Raw genomic sequence first — 16,305 nt, forward strand, 5'->3', positions numbered from 1 at the left:
ATTGGAGACCTGTGGGAGCTGACTCCTTGGAAATGGCAACCAGAGGAGAGGGAGGACGAGGACTTACTGCTACACTGACCTTGACAAGTCCTCACTGTCCTGTCCTTGCCTGGTAGTGACTCCTCAGTGCCACGTGTGAACTCTGAGCTGATGGAGGTGGTCGACAACATGTCCAGGTTACGAAGGTGCTACTGTTGTTGATCCAGAGGTTGGGCCAGGAGGTGACAGTGGTGTTTGTTGCTGCAAACCTGCACCTCAGCTGGGGAACCAAGCTGGTCCCCATCCACATGAGAAGCTACTGCAGAGCACTTTGTTTTTTGGCGGAAGGCACCATCTCCAGTGGGAGCTGTGGTCCATCCCACAGTTCCCTGTGGGCTCTGTTATTTATGGAAAGAGGCAGATGTTAGCTGTGGCACTGCCTTTCTCCTAAGTGCCCTGAGCTGAGAGGATGCACTTTGAGTGTCATTTTAGTACTTCTGTTGCCAGCTCTGTCTTGTTTTCTTTGACTGCTTTGAGTGTGATTTCCTTCCATGGATTGCCTTCCCCCTCTGCAAAGCAAAGCAGGTGATTTGACCAGCAGTTGGTGCCTGGCTTTTCAAGACCAGCTTTTTCTGACTCCGACTGGTGGAGATCTAGCAGATCCTCATTATTTAGGGGCTGAGGGAGGAGAGATAGGATCTGCCATGTATTTACGGTTGGGCTCTTGCAGAGAGATCACTTGTGTAGCTGTGAGTCCCGGTGTGCCATCCCCTCCTGTATCACCGTGCTTTATGCTGTAGCAAAGCCAGGGTAGGACAGCTGGAGTGGTGGTGCTGTACCATCGTACATCCACCGTCTGTATTTTATGCCACCTGCCAGTTGCAGCCTGTCTGAGGCCAGAAGTGTTTCAGCCAGAAGTGTTGCAATACCATGTTCACAGCACTGCATAGTTTTACATCTGTCCTGGTTACCATCCACGGTGGCTCTCCATGCTCTGACTCCGCTGCCCTCCTATAGAGAACACGTCGCCCAGGCACGGGGCTCGCTCCTGAGGTGCCCCGAGGCTCGGACGCGTGTAGCAGTAGCCTGCAAGGGTGGGTAATGAAGCATTTCCTTCCAAGCAGCAGTTCTTTTTTCCCCTGTGGGGTAGCAGGAATGCAAGGAACCTCTTCAACAGCCCATTTTCATTTCCCAGGAGAAATAACTCACAGTATTTTCTGTGAGTTATTTCACAGTTCTTCCCTCTGTTCTGTTGACTCTGAGCAGGCTGTGCCTTCGGGAATTCTTTGCAGCTGCAGCCCAATAACTCCCCATGTCATAGCTCTTCCATTGTTGTGGGGGCTGTCCTTTGAGCTATAAGGGCTAATTCGATGGGAAGTATTATAGTTACTTAATATTTATGCTGCAGGAGTGCCAGAGGCTCCACTCCGTTCAAGGCTCTTCTGGACAAAGCAGCGAGGATACCCAGCAGCATGCAGAATCAAAGCCTCGCTTTGCTGATAGAAAAAGAACTCTGTTCGTCTCCTTCTATAAGCTGATATTTTCCTTCCTTTGTGGAGTGTTATCACAGTTGTCAGAGGTGCCTCTATTTATGTCAACAAACACACAAGGAACATTGGTAATGCTAGGGGTTCAGGGGATGTAAGTGGTGTCTCACTTGCAAGAAGTGAGAGCCTTTAGAACCCAGGCATGCCTCCGAAACTGTGCGACAAGGCTCCCTGGGACTGAGCGCCAGTGCCAGGACTCTCTGGGCGAGAAGCAGAGAGAGAAGACCCCGAGGAAGCAGCAGAGAGCTGCAGACACACTGGTAGCATGGCCCAGACTTAAATCCCTGAGCAAGAGCATGACACGGAAAAGAGCCTGTTGGTTGAAAGAGGTGTGGAGCTGTAAGCAAATCCCATCTCTTCTTCTTTGAGCCTGTGTTCAGGGACACAGGAGCGTGTGCACCTCGCGGAGAGAAACAGGGTGCATCTGTCTCTCAACTCCTTTCCCAGATCATCCGTCAGCTGGAGGAGCCTGCGTGCTGGCTGGCTGCTCACGGCTCGGGGCAGAAGCAGCCGCCAGCGAGCAGGAGCCTGTTCTTCTTCTATCCCCAGGCAGGAGGGCTCGTTTTGCTTGGTGCTGCGTGCCCCACTCACCGCAGTACGTTAAATACTTAGGGGCATGTACAGGTGAAGGCTATAAGAGGCAGCACCTTTGTAACTAAGAATGGGAAATTCTCTTTGATTTGTTAAATCTCTCCTGACCTGAGTAAAAGTCGTCATGTAGCCATAGTGCTACAGAGATACATGGGAAGGTTTGGAGGTGAGAGGGACCTTTTTCTTAAACTGGCTGGCACCTCTGGAGAAATCCTGCTGGATTCACTGGAGCGTGAGCCAGTTTGGTGGCTTCATTATAGCCCTAATTTAACAAAATGCCTCTACCAGATGCCAGTAAAGGTAAGAGACTTAGAAAGTTCTTTTGAAGCTGCTTCCAAACCCCCCTAAATTTTGTTGATAAGTGTTGCTTGTTCCCTGCTCTTCACTGATGCTCTACATAAAGGCTACAGGGCTGTGGTTGAAAACAAGAAATGTGACATTTGAACCTAAGTGGTTTGCTGTCTTCTTCTGTTTCAGGAGGGAGATATCTGGCCAAATTCTTCAGCTGAAGTTAACGTGATCTTTAGACCCCGAGAAGCCAGAGTCTATCAACAAACGGTCTACTGCGACATCTCAGGTACGGCTCCTTTCTCCTGCTTCTGTTCCCCACCGTGGAGGCGCAAGTAGTCTTGCAGCCCCCTCGGTTCTCGTCTAGTTGGTAGGAAGGGTCAGTGGTCAGCAGGGTGCTGGCACGTGCCCACTGCCCCTGCGGTTTCCAGGCGGTCTCCTGTCCAAGGCCAGCCCTCAGGATGTGTGGCTACAAGCCTGGGTCACTGATCCCAGAACAACCAAGGCAGTGAAGGGATAAGTTCTCATACCGTGAGTTTGCCAGCATTTGCTCTGCTGCCAGGTGCCTGTAGAGGCCAAAGAGCTCCAGAGCTAAACAGCTTCAGTGGGCGAGCACCACGTCCCTGTAGACCATTTGCCTCCAGGAGGAGTCTTTATTACACGGATGCATCATCAGACTCCTGAGGCGGTAGGAGCTGAGTTACAAATGTGCTTCCAGAGCCTGGATCCCCTCTCACTACCCCGACACTGCCAGACCTTGGGTGGCTGAGCCCTGCTGAGCACGGGCTGTCTGCAGAAGGACACCTCTGGCCAGCACGTGAGAATTGTCACCTTGTGGCTCTGAGTCTGTGGTGCCTCCGGGTACGCTGCGCAGGGCTTGCTGTGCTCAGCGGGGTGAGCGCCCTCCCTGGAAATCAGAGTCCGAGCAGTCTGCTAGGCAAGCTTTATGCTCATCCTGTCTGACAGAAGTGCCGTCGCGTCTTTTGCTGGGAGCAGTTATCTCTGGCCCACGTGAGCTGCACCTTCTGTGCCCTGGGAGAGGTGATGGCTTTGCTGTGCTAGCACGGGGCAGGGAGTGCCTGCAGCAGGCTGCGGGGTTCGGGTCACCTCATCCTTCCTCTCTGTCTCTGCGTGGTGCTGCTTAAGGTGTTTTTCAAGACTGGGAGAGTGCTGTCAGGCTTCCATCCAGGGAATGTGATGGTTTTTCCCTGTCTGAGAGGAAGAGGTGTGAGGCCCGTGGTCCTCCAGCAGCCAGGCGCCTGTTCTGGAGTGTGCTGAAGTCACTAACCCAGCTGCTTTGTCGCTTTACTTACTGCCCTAAGCTGGGGGATACAAATGTCACAAAACAGCTTTTTATTTATACTGTAATTGTGCAGGGTTTACTTGGCAAATGCCCCCTACAGTCATTACCCAGGGCTTGTGTTCACAAAGTGTCTTCCTGCCTCCCAGCTGCAGCTGCTAGAGCTGTGGAAGGAAAGGATCGATTTAAAAAGTTGCGCCTCAGGGATTCCTCGCTCAGTGCTGTGCTTCTGGCTCTGGGATTTTTGCTCTTGTGATGGGGGTGTCCATCATTTTGCTGCAGGCATCTCCAGGGGTTGTGCCAGGAGAGCGTTTTTGTTGCAGAGAAATAGGAAGACTACTTACATGCAACCCTTGAGCTGGTCTGAGAGTTACAGGAAACAGAGATGAGCAAATGATCTGTTTAGAAAGAGAAGCCTGCTCTTGAAAAGGTCCTGATGGACCCTTGGGAGAACTGAACTCCCCCACTGGCTCCTTGGAAGAGAACCTCAAGGAGGTCATTGAAATGATGCACCTAGCCCCCTCCCTTACAAACCAGAGCTGACCCCCTGTATTATCAGGGTGGAAACTGTCCCAGAGTCAAGGTCCCTGAGTGCAAGAAGAGTTTAAAGAAGAGAACAGTGATCTTTAACTAGAGAGTCAGTTACCTTTGCTTCTTGATTCCTCTAAGAAGCGTGACTGCCTTCCTCATGCACTGGCATGCCAGTCACAACGCCTTTGGAGGATGGTTTGCAGAGGGTGTGTGTCCCTTGCTGGGAACGCTTGGGAGCTTTTCCCAGTGCAGCCCCATGAGTTGTGCAGCTGGATCTCATGCCCCTCTGGAAAGGGGCTTTGCTGGCCTCCACTTTTTTGCAGGTGCCTCCTTGAATTGCCAAGCAGATGCTTCTGCATGCAGTGATTTACAGAACTAATCAGCACTGTGCAACTTGCCAAGCTGGCAGTTAAGAAGTGGTTTGAAATTTGCCCTCGTCAAATATTGAATCTCAAAATGAACTTTCTTAGTTATTCATGCAAATAAAGCTGTGGCTCTTGAGTGCTGGAAGGAAGCATATAGGGGGGTGCTCTGACACCTAAAATTCAGTTTTAGGTTTGTCTGCACACAGAACTGAACTGGGTTACACCTTGCAAGACCCTTTCTTAAGCCACTCCTGCAGGGAGCAGCAGAATCCCACGTGATGATCAGTCCCTTAGCTTGTGACAGAACTGTCCTGCATCATGTAACACTATTGATGTGGTCAGATGAGAATCATGTTCAAAACCAGTCACAAGGGACGGGGACAGTCTGTGAGCAAGCAACTGAGTGTCAGAAAACAGCAGAAGTTAAGGCCTTTGGCAGCAGAGCCCCGTGCTGTTGGGCCACCTAGACCCCTATTTATTTGGAAGCGAGGCAGCAGCGCCACCCTGTGCACCTTGTGACCCGCCGCTGTGTTATTCCTGCTGAGATCCCAGTGCTCGCTCCACAGCACCAGGGGTGGGTTTGGGACTGAGGACAAGGCTGTAGCCCCTCCATGCCCTTGGCCTGTGTGCTCGGGGACGTGTTCCGGTGGGAGCGTCCCAGGGCCACAGCCCAGCTGTAGCCAGGCCTTGGGCAAAGGCTGGATGCTCCTGGAAGCCCCAGGGAGCAGGAGGACATACTCTCTCTTTTTCCCTCTCAGCTCTCCTGAATGCTGCCTGCAGTTGAGTCTGCTCCTCCTCCTTTGGGAAAAGCCCGCTCTGTGGTTCACCTGGAAGGAGGAAGAGCAACATTTCTGGTATTTCCTGAAGTTTTAAGTTCAGCGTAGGGGTAGAAGAAAGGATGGTTTCCAGAGACCACCTGGAGAGGGTGAGGGCCTGCTGCAGAAGGGGAAGAACCGCCACTGATTTTTTGATTGCAGTGGCCAGGGAATGTGTGTCTCAGCATGATCATGGACAAAAGCTTGTCACTTGGAAATCTTTGCCATTACCTAAGAGCTTTGATTATTTAGACCTCGAGTTTTTAATGAAAATTAAGCCACATGTGATGCAAGGTGGAGTGATCTTCTGACAGGTAGCACCCAGTACTGCCTCTCTTATGGTGTCTGGGAAATAGAAATACACAGCCTTCCAATTAATGCCTGAGCTGTGCAACCTGTCATCTCTGCTGTCAGCTGGGCTTTGTCTGGAACCACTTGAAAAATGTTGAATTCGACAAAAGCTCCCACGCTCTTCCTTTCTGGCTTGGACATTATCAAAGGTCCTCATTCCACGGTTGCAAGATCAGAAAGTCAGCAATCACTGAAAGGGCTGTTCCCAGGGAGAGTTTTTTCAAGTTGTGATCGAGTCACTGTGTTGTCCCACCTGGGCTGCTCTTTGCAATAGGAAGTAGTTTTGGACATTCTGGAACAACTATGCAGCAGATTAAAAAAAAAAAAAAAATCAAAAAAAAAAATCCACCTTCAATCCCTAATTTTTAATGAATGGTGAGCATTACACAAAAGGAGAGAGGAATATTTCTGCACAAAAGCTACACTGAAGGTTAGATACAACTTCTGGGCCTTTCTTTTCCCCTTGTGCTACTTGCTTTCTGTGCAGAGTAGGATGGGATGGCAGGGAGACCCAAGCCCAAATTGGAGCCAGGGTTCAGGCACTTGAGGCTGCTGCAGTGGTTCAGAACAGCCTTCGGACTGCAGGATCCCACCCTGTCATCTTAGCATCTTCTTATGGAAGAAAGTGATCATCTTAGAGTTTAGCTATAAGCCTTGCCGTCTCGGTTCCCTTTGCAGCAAGGGCTGTGTGTATTAGCAGTATGTTCATGGCTTCTCTGACCTCAGCAGTGAGGTTTTCCATACCTGTTCAGCATGCCTCAGGTAAGGTGTCTTTACAAAGCTGAGCTCTCGGTATCATGGTGGGCACAGGCAAGTGCTGCTCTCTGGAGATCACAAAGCCCTGTCGTATTTAGGTGCCGCTGCAGGAGGTGAGCCCTGGAGCCCCGGGCACGGAGCTGTGTGTCAGTGCTGAGATGCTCTGCCTGCTCTAGGCAGCTCTCAGACGTGCACAGCGCCGTTAGCAGGGAGCTTCGCCTTGCCTGGGCTCGTACTTGTCGGCTCCTGTGCTCTTGTCTCTGATTGCATCAGTACAGATGGCATATTTAGATCTTCAGTTCTGTTTCATGAGCTTTGTGCCTTCACTGAATGGATTTCAGAGCTCATCTAAGAACACGGGAAGAAATTCAGATTGTGTTTTAAACTCAGCATCGCTAACTGATGGCTAAATGAGAAACCAGCCCGTGGCGTTGGTTAGAAATTAGAAGCCAGCCCCAAAGCATATCTCCTGAGGGCAGGGAAGAGTCCTGTGTCTCCTCCTGGAGCACCTAGAGCTGTTCCCATCCAGGCCAGAGTCAGGGAGGAGCACTGAGGCAGCCTGGACAGTCCGGGATAACAGAGGCAATTACTGTACTGAAGTGGAAATCTCTCCGCAGGCCGTGAGACCAGGCTGCCCCTGCGCATCAAAGGGGAAGGCGTAGGGCCTCGGCTCCGCTTCAGCTGTGAGCAGCTGGACATTGGGAAGGTGTTTGTTGGATTAAACCACAGCTATGAGGTGAGTAGTCGGGATTCTGAGGGGCTGGGGGGGATCGTGATGGCTCCCGGGGCAGCAGTGAGCCTCGTGGGCCTGTGGGATTTCTGGCAACTCGGGTCATTGTCAGCAGGGACTGTTTGACATACTAGTCAAGTCTGGGGGCTTTCCCAGAATCTGGATACTTCTGATGGGATCTGAAAGGTGCCTATGTTGTTTGTGAAGTCTTAATCCGTGGTTTTTGGCAACCTTCCTTGGGGATCAGCTGGGAGGCTTCATGTGAAAAAATACCCCCTTGACAGATGAAAGCAACACTGGGACAAAAAGATAAATATTCAGAGGCTTTTGTTTCAGCCCTGGATGCAATGCACCTTTGTACTCGGGCTGTTAAAAAGCAGCTGGAACAAATGTACTGAGTTTGAGCTCCAGGCCATTGCAGCCAGCTTTCGGGTCAGTGCGTGCTGCCGGTCCTGGGAGCTGGAGGAAATCTGTCCAGCCTCTGGCTCAGAGCTGGGTCTGGCCGCGGAACTGGGAGTGCTTCCCCTTGCTGACCAGTCTCTCGCCGCTCTTCAGATTTGCTGCATCTCTATGAAGAGCAAAGCATTTCTGGAGATGAGGCAAAGGAACTTTCTACGTATTTGCCTCCCCCTGCCAATGGTGTCTTCTGCAAAAAAATGAGATAGGGCAACTGAAAGAGGTAGGAAATGAGGCAATACTTTCAAAAGCTTGACTGGGCAGGGAAGGATGCATTAAGGTGTTTTCTTACCAAAATATTGTGCTCTCTATGCATTTTTAATGGTGATACTTTATTGATTATCTTTTTATTATTTTCATTACTTGAGAAAATGTGACTAAGTAGATGATACTGCTAGTGCTGTGCTGACTGAAGGTAAACCTCAGCTCAGCACAGGATCCCTGAGTGCAATTTGTAACTGAGGTGTAAAAGACGTGAGAGGAGAGAGTAGTTTCCAGGTTAGCCTTGCAGAGCTTGAATACGTGAATATCTTTAACAGCAGCTGCAAAATTAAAAAATGCTTCTGTCTCAATTTTTCTACCAGGTTTTACAAGGACAAAACTTAGGGAAAAGAAATCCAAAGCAGATAGTTAATTCCATGGAAATGGCAGGATTTGACCCTGCAGCAATCAGAAACTTTACTGCTTTGCTTTGGGTGGGTGTGTTGGTGACTGGCAGCACCTGTGGGCATTGCTCGCCCAACGTGAGAAGAGCTGAATCTCAACAAGTGCTGCGGGATTATGTCACTTGTTTGAGGCAGTAGATCTCTCGAGTGTTCAACAAAATACGGCTTAGTTTTAAATTTGTAGTTTATTCTGATAATGGTAAAGTCTTAGGTGGTGGCTGTGAATGTTTAGGAAAGAGAAATTCTTTGGAGTAGACGGAGCTGCTGTGCACCGCACGCTCATCCTTTCCTGACACGTCTGTCTGAGCAAAGACTAAGAAAGTCTCCCATTAAAGACAAAATAAGAATCCTAAATGACATACCGTAGGAGAGCTGGGGAGTGCTTCTGAAGTTGGTGATAGTGCTGCCCTGAGGTGTCTTCTCCATGCAGTAAACTTGTTGGCTGCAATGTGTTGTGCCCTTGGCAGGATCGAACTCGTCGGGAGCAGAATCAGCTGTGTGATGATTCACTAGTAAAGCTGCAAGTGCCCTTCATTGCTCTTAGGGACAGGTCTGAATCGCCTTGGTGATGCTGAGCGGCTCCTCTGCGCTGCAAGTCGAAGTGGGTTGCTCTGTGTCAGTGGAATAAATCTCGAGTGACTGTGTCTATGAAGCTGTCACTGCTTTGCATGAAAAACCCAAAGGCAGAGCTTGTCCTGTTGCATTTTGTTTGGCTTCTGCCAAGCAGCAGGACACAGCATCTTCTGCATTTTACAGATGTTAATTGGTTAATCAGAAAACAAATCAGCCTTCTGTAAGAAAGGAAGATTCCTTATGTATTTCCCTTATGCTTTCTTGCTGCTGCAGGTGGTCCTGTTTAACAAAGGAGCCATCGACGCTGCTTTCAACTTGGTCCCTCCAGCTACAGCTCTGGGCTCCTGCTTCACCTTCCTCCCCCAGGAGGGCATCATTTCTCCAGACGGGCTCCAGGTCGTCCGGATCTCCTTCAGTTCCACCGTCCTGGGGAAGTTCACAGAAGAATTCAGCTTCAGTGTGACTGGATCCCCTGAGCCTGTGACCTTGACGATCAGGTGAGGAGGGTTATAGGAGCTTGGTGTATGCATCTGTAGCTGTTGGGTAATCATCTCCCACCTACCTCATTTTAGGATGAAACAGAGAAAAAAAGGTGTTGTCTAAGGTCTTAGTCTTGGCTTGGATCCTAGCATCCTCACGCTAAGAGTCAAGGCTTTTTAACCTTGACTCCAGTCTGAACATTGCAGTTGCAGCAGCAAATGAAGCGTAATTATCTGCAAGAGGAAATCATAGAATTGTAGAATAGTTTGTGTTGGAAGGGACCTTTAAAGATCATTTAGTCCAACGCCTCTGCAATGCGCAGGGACATCATCATCTCGATCAGGTTGTTCAGAGCCCCGTCCAGGCTGACCTTGGATGTTTCCAGGGATGGGGCATCTACCACTGCTCTGGGCACCCTGTGCCAGTGTCTCACCACCCTCACTGTAAAAATTTTTTCCTTTATATCTAGTCTGAATCTTCCCTCTTTAAGTTTGAAACCATTACCCCTTGTCCTATCGTGACAGGCCCTACTAAAAACCCAGTCAAAATCTTTCTTACCAGCCCCCCTGAAGTACTGGAAGGCCACAGTAAGGTCTCCCCGGAGCCTTCTTCAGGCTGAACAACCCCAACTCTCTGGGCCTGTCCTCGCAGGAAAGGCGTGCCATCCCTCTGATCACTCTGGTGGCTTCCTCTGGGCCCGCTCCAACAGGTCCATGTCTTCCGTGTGCTGAGGAGCCCAGAGCTGGACACAGCCCTGCAGGGGGGTCTCACCAGAGTGGAGCAGAGGGGCAGGATCAGCTCCCTCGAGCTGCTGCCACCTGTGACCATGCCTCCTGTGCCCGTTTATCTTTCAAAGTCTTGGGTTCCTCTGGGAAGCAGCTTTGCCTTCATGGTTTGGGCGAGTGGCTCTGTGACTTTGCAGGACGCTGTTTGCACAGAATTTGGCAGCAGCAGGTTCCAACACGTGTCTGTGTGAGAGCCCCGGGGCTTTAAGTGACTACCTGTGCTGGAAAACAATTTGCCTGGAGGCTGTACAGGAAAGGTGTGGAGATGCCTGCTGCCCAGTCCGGGTACCCAGGAGCTGGAGTGACTCCTTCCTACACGTAGCTCATTCCCCCTTGGGCAACGTCAGACAGCGGGATGGCATCAGCTTTGGGCAGTAGCTGGTCTGGGCCACCCCCCTGAACACACAGCACGGCCAGCAGGGCTTTGGGGATGGGCCAGCCTGGGTGGCTGCAGCCAGAGGCAGTGTTTTTAAAATCCTCTGTTAATAATCCATCCCAAATGGGCAGCAGCAGCCTCAGCATCACCTCTCATGCTCATGGGTTGGGACAGGCAGTCCTCTTGTGCAGCCAGCGCTGTGGTGGTGCCTCCTCTCTGCAGCCAGAGCAGTGCTGACGGGGCAGACGGGGAGCTCTGCGGCTGGTGCCACGGCAAGAGATAATCCTCACCAAGCAAAAGGGAGAAGGGGGTAAAAATCTGATGATAGGAGAGGCAAAGCTCACTTGTCAGGACCGCAGCAGCATGCAGACTTGTCCCAGCTGGTCTTTAACCGCGGGCTGGTGGGATGACGTGGTGTAGGCAGGAAAGCTGGTGCTGGGAGCCCTGGAGCTGTGGGGCTGGCTGTGCCTCCTCGGCAACCAGCCTCCTGGGCTGCTGCTGCTGGGAGGCTCTAGACAAAGGCAGTAAAGCAATGGGAGGACTCTGCGGTCGACTTTACCAATAAAATGAGGGAAATGGATAAAAAAGAACAGAAAGGTTATTACTTTGCAAGAGAAGAGTGGTGAATAGGTCTGTTGAGCTCAGTAGAGAAAGAATTACATTGGCTTTGTGTTTGGAGGGAAAGTGCTGCTTTTTTTTGGAAATCAAAAGGGAACATTTCACAATCAAATAATTTGTTCTCCTCTGTTCCTCCCCCAAACTGGTCACAGGGTGTTATTGCATGAGCAGCTTTCTCCTTGAGCAAGGGCAGGTTTTGCTGGTAAGGATGCATTTATTCCTTGGATACTGCTTGGACAGTGCCCGCTGCCTCTGCCTCACAGTGGCCTTGCTCCTGGGGAAGGAAGGAAGGAGCTGTCAGAGGGACGGTTGTGTTTTGGCTTCCCCACAGCCAAATGAAGTGGTCCTTTTTTGCCCAGTGATGCCCTGATTCTCAGTGCCCATCATGCCCTCCCCTTCTCTGTGGCCACTCTCTGCCCTGTTTGGCCAGCACTCCCCTGGGCTCAGTGTAGACCTTCTGTCTCAGTGAAAGAGGATTGCTGGTCCTTTTTTATTTATTTCTTCCCCATCCTTGTACTCCTCCTCCCTGGATGGTGGCTCCCATGCAGCCCATCTGATGGCAGCCCAGCACACCCGCCTGCTCCCATGCAGCTGTCTCTCAGCAGCAATTCCCATTGCAGTCCTCTCCTCCCTGAGATGGCATCTGCCTCCTTGAGCAATGTCTTGCTTTTCAAGGATCCCTCTTCAGCCCTTCTGTCATTCTCCAGCCCCACAGCTCAAACTGTTTGTTTTCAAATGCCCTTGAGATGTCCACCCACCAGGTCCAGCTGAGCCTCCCTCTTCGGAAGGTTTTGTGCACTGGATTTCATCCTCCATGGAGAAAAGCTTCTGGTTCTTTCGAACAGAGGAAAGCTGGCTGGTGGGACACTGGGATGCAAAGGAAGGAACGGGGATGAGAGTTCAAGCAGTTCCATTCCCACCTTGTGTTGTTATTCTTCCTGCTCTGCCAGGATCCTGATCTCCCTTCACACATGCATTACTTAATGCTACTGTAAAACACAGTTGTCAAAACCACTGCCTATTCCCCCCTTCTTTTGCAAGCTGTACTGTTACCAGCTCTGGGTTGGCTCCTTGCCTGAGCCTTCTGGGCAGTCATTCCAGTTTAACTTCCCAGAGCACAGATTCGGTGCACTCAGGAGAAGGGGCAGTCATTTCCCCACTTGCTTGGCAAGGCTCATCCTTGGCAGTTTCCTTATGTCATCCCCAGTCGTGGCTGGTTTGGAGGTATTTTTCCATCATCTCCTGGCAAATGCTGTGATGGAAAGCATATCTGCTCCCTTTGCTCCGTCTGGAGTAAGCTGTTAGGGCTTGGGAGGTCAAGTCTGGTTATGTGAGGTCCCTGGAGAGGGAACTTCGCCATCAGCAGGGGTTTGGTACCAGGCTTATTCTTAGGAGCTGATTCAACTGCAAGAATCTAGAAGTAGCGTTGGATTGAAACTCCTGAAAGTCAGTTTTTGAGTGCTCTTTGACTATGCGGTCAGAAGGTGTCAAGACCATAGGTGATTACTCGTTACATGGAAACCAACCTTAGGAGGTGCTGGATGCTTGTTTCCTTGGTGTTTGGAAAGGGATGCTGGAAATGGGACAGCAGGGATGGACGCAGGTCCCTCCCGCGGGCTGCTGGGGTCTGTTCATGTGCAGAACCTGTGGATAATGACAGTGGCAGTCCTGTGAGTAAAATGAGAAGGCACTGTTCACTGTGGCCCTTGATTTTTAACTGAGGCAGAGCTGGCATTGATTGTCATCAACCATGAAGTCAATTAATGTTTGTTGTGCAGCTTCGAGTACGGATTTCAGTGGATGTGAGTGAGTTTTGGAGTTTGGAGCCTGTCTGCTGAGTTGAGGGACGGGCGAGGTGGTGCCCTTGGGTGTGTCAGCTGGTGCACTGGTGACAAGCTGATACTTCTCCAAGATCGAACTGTCCTCTGCGTAGAACTGTTGCTGCTCTTCTCAGTGGATGTTTGGGGCTCCCCTGGATTCATGTGTCCTGCATGTGTAATGATTGTGTGCATCAGGTCTTCTGAGAAAGGTGTTCATATACTCCATGGAAACACCAGTTCCAGCTAAGAAATACCAAAGCAGGGAACCCGTGGCTGGGAAGGCTCGTTACAGTGAGTCCCCTTTTGTGTGGACACCTCTGTCCATCACATGCCGGGTGGGGAAACCGAGGCACAGAGCCATCACTTGTTCCGGGACCTTCCTGGGGCCAGCGGCAGCCTGGGGGCACACCCTGCCGCGGTGCCCTGAGCCTCAGCAGCAGCTGTCGGGTGCTGACCACTTTGCTTTGGCTGCGTGCTGTCCACATGGGTGCTGTGCTGAGCACGGGGGTGACAGGTTGATTTGAAACCCACCGTGGTTCTGAGAGCAGCTTTTACCCACCCGAGCGGTACGGAAAGCTGAGCGCTTTGCCATTCTCTCTAACCGAGCCAACATCTCCTCTGCCTGTCTTTGTCCTTGCAGGGGCTGCGTCATTGGACCGACTTTTCATTTCGACGTCCCTGCCCTCCACTTCGGTGATGTCTCCTTCGGTGAGTGTGCCCTGGGCTTGGTCCACGGGTTGAGAGCTCTGGGAATTACCAAAATGGAGCATTTTAACATAAGACCATCTGTCACTTGTGCTCCTCCATAGCAGCCTTCAGGGTGTTAAAGCCAGGGCTGCTGGTTGCTGAGGCAGTCCTGTGCCATCGTGAGATCAGTAGGACCAAAGGGATAGAAAGTCAGTATTTTTTGGTGTCCTTGTAGTCTGTTCAGCCCCAACCTCTCAATCCTTGACAGCAGAATGACTGTGAAAGTCCTTGTCCCAGAGGGCCCAGGGGACGGGACTGCAGCAGAAGGGAGTTTAAGGCACATACTGGCCTGTAGCTGCTCTGGGTCAATGTTCCTGTTGCAAGGCAGGGATACCATTTACCCCCCTGACCTTTAGTGCCAGATGTTAATTAGCGCTGTGAGGGCCCCTCGTTGTCACCCACCAGGTAACATGCCCAAGCAGTAGCTCTGAATCAGGCACTGATGTCCTCGGACCACGGGCTCCTCCTTCCCCACCACAGGCCCAGCTCTGCTGACAGAGCCTGGGGCTGAGCATCCAGAGCGTCCCCGTTGAAATGCAGCTTCTGGTTCTCCATCTCAGTCTCACAAAAGGCTTTTGACTGACACGATCGACAGTTTAAATGTGAAATCCATTGTGGATTGATTGAAGGGCCATTATCATTCTGTGCCCAGGATGCCTCTGTGTTTTCATGCTGTTCATGGACTTTTTAAGAAGACTCATTGCCTTTCCTGAGCTGCTTCTCCCCTCCCTCCATCACCACTCTGCTACTTCTTTACTTCCTTTTGAATAAAACAAGAAGAAACACACCAGACAGAAATGTGGAGATGTAACAGGAGATTCATCCTCCCTAATGTAATTTCATTAATAAGGGCTTTTCAGCTGAAGGCAGCTATTGTGTTGTGCTGCTGACTGTTGACCTGCATCTGGTGACTTTGGTCTCGTTTGGGATTGTGAAGTCTGTGTTTGTCCTTTTTGTGCCCCTCCTGCCTCCCTGCTGGAGTAACTGCTGGAGGTGGGCAGTGGTCACTGTTGTTGGACATGGAGAACCCCCCCGCTGTGGCTGCAGTTGGTTTTCCTCCCCGTCTGTATTCAAACGACGCTTGGTGAGCAGGCCACGGGAGATGTCTCCTTCTCGCAGAGCTGGCCAGCTGAGCCAGATGTCCAGGCCAGAGCAGGCTGTGGGCTGATGTCCTGTCTCTGCAGAACACCCCCCAGGTGTGGCTGTGTCACTGCTTTTCCATGAGGGAAGGCGAGTATCACAGCTCAAGTGATGCCGACCTGTGCGGGGCAGTGTGCAGTGTGGAAGCCGTGTCCCGTTTGTTAGGTGGGGTGGAACATGGCTCCTGCTGATTTCTGAGCAAGCATCAGGTTTGCCTCCAGTGCGGGGCCATGAGTTGTCACGTGCTCAGTCTGGTAGCCCCAGGCAGGAGATGCCTTAAGGGTCCTGCCTTGAGAAACTGCATTAGAGTGCTTTGCGTCATGCTGTTGTTCCCAGTTTCATCCTTCCCTCCTTTTACTGCAGCTTCTCCTCGATGACAATACCCTGCTTTTATATATTGAAAACTGTGGGAGTGTTCCCAGAGTCAACAGGGCATTGAATTTTGAGAATAAATGGTCTATCTGGATGGACACTTGTAAGTGAGAACTAATTGGTGCAGGTTTGGGGGCAGGCGAGAGAGCTCCTCACAGCTAGAGAGAGAGAAACTTCTGGGGTTCAGCATCGCCAAGAGTGGCCATTTCCAAGGAAGGAATCTCTGCGATCAGCGTAAAAGGGAGCTTAAGTGACAATTAATTCCTGGCGTAACTTCTCAGTTAGCTGTACTTCAGATTGAAAAGAGCTAAACTCCAAGCCCAGTTTTATCGTAACAGGCTATTCACACCAGGAATCATGGGACAGTTGGTGCATAAATTCATATTTGTGTTATTTTCCTAGGCTTTCCTCACACCTTGTCATGTCGCCTCACCAACAACTCCTTGGTGCCCCTCACCTTCAACCTTCGCATTCCTGGGGACGGCTTGGGAGAGCCCAGTGTCAGCAGTCTTGCTCAGATCACAGAAAACACTCGCCTACTCCAGAGAAAGGGAGCCCAGCGTCAACTCAGGCCAAGAGAATTCAGCATAAAGCCCCGCAGAGGGACCATCCGCCCCCTGGGATTCCTGGATATCCAGGTATGGGAAGAAGCGGGTGGAGCTGGAGCTTCACTGAGGGATGGGAGGGCTTTAGCACCGCTAGCTCTGAGCGTAACGCGGGGAGGATATCTGCACTGGTGTTGGGCTTTTGTTAGCTGGGTTACTCTGGGGCTTTTCTGGAGGACCACTGCTTTGTTCCCAGAATGGTCAGCTGAAGATCATGTCCCATATGGTCAAGTGCAGAAGCCATTCATCTGTTTCTGAGAGCTGCTTGGAGCAGTTTCTTTGATTTAAAGTGGGCGAAGGAAGGGTGAGGACAGAAGGTGGCTGTTAAAAAGAGAGATGTCATTGTATAAAGCACTTTGCTTTTCTTCCCAGTCTTATTTGTCCCCTCCTGATGAGCAGAATGAGTTGTATTCAC

At 51.0% G+C, this 16,305-nt stretch overlaps 1 protein-coding gene across 1 annotated transcript in view; it reads left to right on the forward strand.

The window, feature by feature from the left end:
• LOC141955232 (hydrocephalus-inducing protein homolog) overlaps positions 1–16,305 on the forward strand; it is a 96,328-nt gene that overhangs the window by 36,722 nt on the left and 43,301 nt on the right. The window contains 5 exon segments of the mRNA XM_074895151.1: positions 2,595–2,694; positions 7,141–7,259; positions 9,221–9,444; positions 13,667–13,734; positions 15,688–15,923. Coding sequence (XP_074751252.1) covers positions 2,595–2,694; positions 7,141–7,259; positions 9,221–9,444; positions 13,667–13,734; positions 15,688–15,923 — 747 coding nt within the window.

Source organism: Athene noctua, unplaced genomic scaffold, assembly GCF_965140245.1.
Source record: "Athene noctua unplaced genomic scaffold, bAthNoc1.hap1.1 HAP1_HAP1_scaffold_146, whole genome shotgun sequence".
Classification (NCBI taxonomy): Eukaryota; Metazoa; Chordata; class Aves; order Strigiformes; family Strigidae; genus Athene; species Athene noctua.